This window comes from Saccostrea cucullata, unplaced genomic scaffold, assembly GCF_032062105.1.
Source record: "Saccostrea cucullata isolate Sc308-1 unplaced genomic scaffold, CSIRO_AGI_Scuc_v1 ctg249, whole genome shotgun sequence".
NCBI lineage: Eukaryota > Metazoa > Mollusca > Bivalvia > Ostreida > Ostreidae > Saccostrea > Saccostrea cuccullata.
This window is the reverse complement of record NW_026936117.1, coordinates 639,011-646,189: the sequence shown is the minus strand read 5'-3', so window position 1 is coordinate 646,189 and position 7,179 is coordinate 639,011. Positions and strand designations below refer to the sequence as shown.

Genomic DNA, 7,179 nt, shown 5'->3' with positions numbered 1-7,179 from the left:
AACAAATAATTATGCAGAACATCAGTCTATGAACAGGGACATTATCCAAACACAATCTGTGAAACTCCATGGTGGTCATCTGAAATCAAAGGAATAAATAAATCGTAAATAAAATACAAGTACTTGATTATCACACGACACCTTCCAAAAGTATTACAAAATTCTATGTGGTTTAAATTTGCACTTTGAGGTTGACTTTGAAACAATTTACTTGTTAGGTGGATTGTTATATCTTTTCCTGATTTGTCGAGGCTGAAATTTTCATGGTGGATAAGATGTCCATTCCTTTTTATGTTCAGCAGATAATCTCCCAAAAATGCATGTGTGTTGACAGTACTTCCAGGGTTAACATTGTGAACGAAGTGGGTCTTCCAGGTTTTATGGAAAAGATCGAGGTATTTCTGTCCAGCTGCGTTCGGCTAAAACAAATTTATATTTCAGTGACTCTTTGAACACAAATCACCAGCTTCATTTATAAATATCAAATATAAATATTGAATTATATATAGGAATTATATTTTTCAGTAGTTATTACTGATCTTCAATTATATTACTGTTATGTTATCTCCAGTAAATAGAGCATTCTGTTTGTGAAATATGTGTCTATACCAGAATCCCCAGAACAAGACGCCCTCTACCGCCGGATGACTAAAGAACAAAGTCAGGAGATTTTCTAGGTTTCTGGCCTTTCTGTTGTTATCTGTGTCAGTCAAGGTCAACTCGGTGATCCAAAGCTTCAGCCCGGACTCGGCAAGCTTATCCAGTCTGTACTTGAGTCAGATATGTAATATTACATAACAGTATAAAGAATAATGTTCTTACATTACAGTATAAAGAATAATGTTTTCATTATTAACGTTGCTTTGTAATAATTTTTACATAAAATCAGTCAAACTAACTTTGAAAACTTTCAGTACAAATCGTTTTCTTATATCTTCCATAATCTGTTATTTGTTAAACGAAATTGTTGCGCAATGGTTACTTTGAGAACATCGATGTCAATGTTGTGTGAAGAGAAATGTCCTTGGAGTCCAAGACCATAAACAGGTACCCCATCCTTCATTAGATGTAATGCTTGATTTCGTAGTGCCTACAATGAAATGACAAATACAGATTCGATGTAATTTTTATTTTATTTGCGGTTTCGCGTGTATATATGTGTGGGGGTGGTTTATTTTATTTGCAGTTTCGCGTGTATATATGTGTGGGGGATGTATTTCGTGTTTTGCAAATCTTTTGTTGATTGTTTCTTAAATTGTCGGTTGACGCATTATTTTTCTTTCATCCTTGTCATTTTTTATTTGTTGTAGTAGGTGAGTTGATTAATAACAATTTGAACATACTGTTGTAAAATAATGATGGTTAATGACTTCGTAGTCGTTGAGGAACAGTTTCACGTTCGGCTCATGTTGGTGAATCCACTGAAACATCTTCTCTGTTATATCTGGGTCACGTGTGTGACGTTCAAACCAGTCTCCATGGAGATTCTCGTTGTTGACATCCCAGTGTTCTAACCTACCAACAAGATACACTCTGTCTCCAATATTTCTCAAACAAATTAGTATTGCTTTCTTCAACTCACTGTCTACCTTTATATAATGACAGTAATATTGAGTTGACAATTCATTTGCATATATAGACAATTTTAGACATTTTTAAATTAGAATAGAGTATTACTTATCACAGAATGTACAAGGGTTTTTATGAGGGATGTTTTTGCTTTGTTTTGGTTTTATTTTTATTTCATAATCATAATCCTATGCTAAAATAATCAGCTTACTTCCCCTTTGTCCTTGAGATCACTTGGGTTACGTGATCTTTCATAGAAGACAAAAGATCATTTTGGGATTTTTCTTTCAGCCACTTTGGAATAAACCGATCCACATCCCAAAACATGTTGTGTCCTCGAACTTTAATTCTGTAGTGATCAATATCATACATTTTACAATGATTTATCTTGAATATATATAACTCATACGCCTGATGAAATTTAGGTTATCCAGATGTGTAATACTTGCCCATGAGATTTCAGTGCAGAAATAGCATTCAACGCTCTGTCTAAGTTAAAGTGATTCTGCAATAAGTATTAATGAATATAATAAAAAAAAAAACCTTTCAACCAAGAATGAAACAAGCAGGCCCGAGGATCATGAAACTGGCTTAGACTTAAGTCAAATTATCAACTGTCTTCAAACAAAACTACAATTGAAGTCATCTCTAAATTTGCAGATAACAACACCTTTTGTAAAGCAATATTGAAAATTAGTTAAAGATGTTTCTTTTTAACTTCTAAAACATAAATATTTTGACCCCAGCTTCAGATGTTCTTGATCTTAGGACCAGGTAAAGAGAGTTGAAATATTTCTCTTTCTTAAATAAAAATTTACGATCTTACAATCTATCTATTCCATCTCCATGTTCGAAAACAATTTTATAGAAATCAAACCATGCCTACTTCTACCTACTTAAACCTAGAAGAACCTTGTTAAGTAAAAGAAAAAACCATATTTCTGTCTACCCAAGTATATCACTTTTAAGTCACAGAATAATGAATTCCCTGTCTATTCTAACTTAAACATTCCCTTAAGATAATCAAACAAAGATTACCTCTGTCCACTAACTTCTGTCAACTCTTCCCTAATACATCAAATTTCAGTAATGAATTAATATCCATCTCTGTCATCTCCTCTTTAGTACATCAACTTTATGCAATGAATATATGACTACATTTGTCCACTCTTCCCTAATCCATGTGCTTCAGATAGTAAAATCACTTTTGTTCATCAAAGTCATGATATATCACCCTTAAGTTATTGAACAGAAATCTTCCATTCGACCCTCAGACACTGAAATCAAACCATCTCTTTCTTCTAAACGTTCTTGATCCATCTAATATAATTGAACCACAACTATTCTGTCCATGTCAATTAATTTAAACTACCCTTACCTCTGACCACTGCATTGCCAACCACTTCAGAGCACCTTCAAAGACTGTCCACTCAAAGTTCTTGTACACGAAGTCCTGGTATCCCTTTTCAGATTGATTGGTCATGGATTGAGCAACCACAGCAGTTCCAAAAGCGAAATCTCGTTTCATTTGGATCAACTTCACAGAGAGAAGGAAATGTATTATAACTATGATTTTGCCATCAATTCAAAAAAGAGAGAAAAATTGACAAATAAACGGACTCTAGAGGTCTAGAAATACAGGAATGATACTTTGTAATTTGACAAATACACGTTATAGCCTTGCGTTCAAGTTCAGTCGCGACAGATCTTAATCGATACAAAATTGGTAGCAAATGTTTCTTTGCCAAACGGTTTGCACCTAAAAGTGAAAATTGCAGGATTGTCAGATAAAAAGTTTAAAATTTGGGTCCTCTAGTCATTAAAACCGTTGGCATAATAAAGAGCCATCATTGCTCAGTTGCACTGAGGGCTGAGTAAAAGTCTAAATTTTAAACTCTTTACAAATGCACGGTGGCCCCTCTAAATGAGTGAAAATTTCTCGAAGGTGACGTAAAACTACAGAGACCACAATAAAAATCACGTAAAACCATAAAAAACGTGTTTTAATATAGTGTAAGGATTGTTTACTTACATCGATATCTGTGAAACCTATAGCGCTGTAAAACTAGACGTGTAAGTTTGACATGAATGCCCCCGAAAACATTCATTTTTTATACATTAAATGAATCTGTTTCAAATCTGTATAATTACTATAAAAAGATGTTAACTTTAACCTTAAAACAAAAATTTTGGTAAATTTGATTACTTTAAGTTTTGTATCATCTACTTCTCTTATATATGAAGCAATATTTATTGTCACCTTCATATGGCCGATATAATGACTCTGTCAGCAAATACAATCTATCACTATGTCAAACGTAGACAAACCTTTTTCATGCATATTGCTAAGCCATTACTTTCAAATTGAATTGTCTACCGATTTTTCCGTTCGTCCGATCATAAGGAGGTCATGGCGGGTGTGACCGGTCGGCAGTGGATGGTTACTCCTACATGGCACCTGATCCTACCTCTGATGTTTTTAGAGGTTTGTGTTTCCTCAGATCCAAATTTGCTTTTTTATGGACTATTGAACTTGATTAATGTTCGATATCTTCATATTTCATTGATCTGTAACTCGTCAGTATAAATTTAAGTGAGAGTTGCCTAGATTCATATCATCATTTACAAGCACTATTAGTAAGAAAAACAATGATTTATCACAAGATTTGCATGCATAATGTCAAAATTTCTTTTTAAAAATGGGTTATGAAAGTTATGATTGAACTATAACTCGAGAAACACCAAAGAACTATATGCGGTATAAAACATATATTTGCCCCCACAAAAGTCAAATTTTGAAAACTTCCTGAAATGTGCTGAATTCAATAAATTGAATGAGAAATATATATTAACAGAAAATATTCTAGTGTCAAAGCAGTGTATTCACATTTCTTGTTTTATGACGTCACAAACTAGTCCGATTTTATATCCTTATTCAGAAAAAGGATAAAACAGACAAAATTTCAACAATTTTAGCTTTGAAATTTATAGAGCGCAAGTTTGTTCAGGAACAATATTGACATATTTCATTGATATTATCATTCTACACATTATATCAAAATATTGATCCTGAACACACATGCGCTCGGTGACTTTTACTCAAAATATCGACGAAATATGTACATTTTTCTGTAAAATTCATAAAACACTGAAATTTACGTCATGATTGTGACGTCATTACGTACATATGGCGTCATTACTTATGAAAATATTCAGTGTTTTGAAGTCAGCATATACTCCCCTGTTCAAGAACTTAATTAAATATATATCCATGTTTGATTTTTTTTTTGGGGGGGGGGGGGGGCAAATATTGGTTATTACCGAATAAAGTTCTTTAACATTATTTACAGGCATAGCAAAATAGCTAGAAACTAACTATGACAAAACGACGAAGGACAAAATTGGTATAGAAATAGTTATTTACTGCTTCAAAGATTTTACGAAATAACCAAACTCTTTTTTTCAAAAACAATTTAGGTAAGTTTAACATACCTCGATTGAAATGCCATGTGCATTAACCCCATGTGCCAATCTAAATGATTAAATAAATACATACATTTAATTGATGAAGTGTTAAAACAGTTTATTGCTCTTTTTCCGTGCATAGTCTCTGAAACATTTTAAAAGGTGCATGAAACATGTACAAACGTTCACCAAGGTTAAAAAACAATAATCATGCACCAGGTAATTGGAATATTTCGTTAGCACAATCCTTAATAGATCAGCTGCATTTACTCTTAGAAAAAAAAATTATATAAATCATTTAACCATACAAGCAAAATTCAATTCAATATTCTAATGTCTTTCTTTACATTTTATTTAATGACTTGTGGTATGAAACTTCGCTTTCAATCATGATGAAAAGTACTGGCCAAAACGATTAGGAAGTACTTAAACTGTGAAGCCAGACTGCATTTTCAATGACGTATGATGACCTAGTTAAACTAAAAGATGATAGATGGAAAGACAGAAGCATTATACGTAATCAATGTTGTGTCATGACGTAGCGAATCAAAGATTGTTTAATTACTTGAATGAAACAGGGGCCTTTCGGATACTGTTGATTCTTTTTTGAGCATCTGGCATCCAGTGTGAATTATGGGGTAGCTCCTGAGCACTGGCGAAGTCAACCAGGTAATTGACAGAAATGTCTGGTATCTCTATGTATGGATAAGCAACTGTGGCTCCTAGAAAAATGAAAGAAAAGGTAAGATATCAAAAGAAATCGATCTCATAAAACTGCATGCTATACAAATCTGTAAACAAGGCATAAACATGGACTTTCGGAAATTCTAGAGATGGGATCAGGTGTGTAGAAGTAGTAAGCATCCCCTTTTGATCGGTTACACCAGCCATAAGCCCTTTACAATGATCAGGGAGATGGAAATACAAACGCCTAACAAATGGTTTGAATTATGTTGTATGAAATATGAAAAAAGACAAGAAAGGTTTATAGAACAATTCAAAATAGAGAAACTAACCTTCTTGGGCATAAAAATCGCCACTTATTTCCGTCCATCCAAATTTTAGCTGTTGCATAGGAACCTTTGCCAACATGAAGTACTTCGGATGTCCTTAAAATATCAAGTTTGGTGACAGAAATTGTATAAATAGAGAAGAAAAAGATGAAGAAACAGAACACTGAAGTACATGTTTAATTTTCATTCTTTCTATCAAATATCTTTTTCAACACTACAATATCAGCTAAAAAATCTCTTTGAAAGTCAGATGATAAACAGTGAATTTCCAATTTGTAATATGCGATTGCAGGATACCGTTTACTGTAAGAGCCACGTTCAGTTTGACTTCGGCGTAAGGGTGTCCATCAGGAAGGTTAAGGAGCTTGAAGTACATCTTAACCACATAATTCTTCCCAGGAGTGACATGAAATGTCTGCCGGACTGCCGACCACACATGATGTCTACAACATCAGAAAGATTTACACAAGAACAAGAAAGCTTCATTTGAAGGATAAATATATAGCTAATTCAAAAACTGGTATAGAAACAATTATGTTATATTTATGTCTAAATCATTACTTTCGTAAGTGATTCAGAATAAACTCAAACCAAACTTAAACAAAGGCAAGGCAATTATCATTGCTTCAACCATAAAAACAGGAAATAGGGATGGATGACATTTTACTCGCCTATGAGAGACCATGATACTGCGAGTTCCATGATATTTATCATCAGTACGGGAAGTCATGGTACAGTCAATAGCTACCCAATTACCGGAAAAGGAAGTGCTCTCGAAATCAGCATTGTGGAACAATTCAGTGGACGCACCTGTCCCATGAAATGTAACACAAAAACAAATTGTGATCAAATAACCCAACAGCATAGTGAAAACCTGTTACATACCGAATGGCCAGAAATGACTTTACAGGCCGTTTTGCATAGATAAACCAAGGGTCAGATTATTACGATTTATAGAGCCTTCCAACATATTAACGAGTACATATGTCCGTAAAAAAACTTTTATGTCAAATATTTTATTTGTACAATATAAAACCTTTAACTTTGATCATGCACTCAAACAATGTCGAACAAAAATCGTAAAGGCTAATGAAATGAATAAAGTACAGATAATCACATTTGTTTATTATCA

The 7,179-nt window shown here is 33.5% G+C and overlaps 2 protein-coding genes across 2 annotated transcripts; both read right to left on the bottom strand.

The window, feature by feature from the left end:
- LOC134244785 (anti-sigma-I factor RsgI6-like) lies at positions 1-1,941 on the bottom strand. The gene is made up of 6 exons (XM_062727025.1): positions 1,781-1,941; positions 1,344-1,515; positions 983-1,090; positions 555-770; positions 212-419; positions 1-79 (listed from the first exon to the last, which is right to left on the bottom strand). The coding sequence occupies exons 1-6, from the start codon at positions 1,939-1,941 to the stop codon at positions 42-44; spliced, it is 903 nt and encodes a 300-aa protein (XP_062583009.1). The 3' UTR covers positions 1-41.
- Position 1,942: 1 nt separating this feature from the next.
- On the bottom strand, positions 1,943-6,953 carry LOC134244817 (uncharacterized). The gene is made up of 6 exons (XM_062727072.1): positions 6,345-6,953; positions 6,051-6,143; positions 5,600-5,756; positions 5,062-5,101; positions 2,948-3,106; positions 1,943-2,074 (listed from the first exon to the last, which is right to left on the bottom strand). The coding sequence occupies exons 1-6, from the start codon at positions 6,421-6,423 to the stop codon at positions 1,991-1,993; spliced, it is 612 nt and encodes a 203-aa protein (XP_062583056.1). The 5' UTR covers positions 6,424-6,953; the 3' UTR covers positions 1,943-1,990.
- Positions 6,954-7,179: the final 226 nt, after the last annotated feature.

Coding starts and splice junctions, on each gene's coding strand:
- LOC134244817 (XM_062727072.1), bottom strand. CDS start 6,423: ATGTACTTCAAGCTCCTTAACCTTCCTGATGGACACCCTTACGCCGAA. Junction 5,102..5,599: donor AAGGCCCCTGTTTCATTCAA/GTAATTAAACAA, acceptor TTAATCATTTAG/ATTGGCACATGGGGTTAATG. Junction 3,107..5,061: donor CACATGGCATTTCAATCGAG/GTATGTTAAACT, acceptor CTCTCTGTGAAG/TTGATCCAAATGAAACGAGA.
- LOC134244785 (XM_062727025.1), bottom strand. CDS start 1,941: ATGTATGATATTGATCACTACAGAATTAAAGTTCGAGGACACAACATG. Junction 771..982: donor TTGACATCGATGTTCTCAAA/GTAACCATTGCG, acceptor ATCTGACTCAAG/TACAGACTGGATAAGCTTGC. Junction 420..554: donor TTACTGGAGATAACATAACA/GTAATATAATTG, acceptor AATTTGTTTTAG/CCGAACGCAGCTGGACAGAA.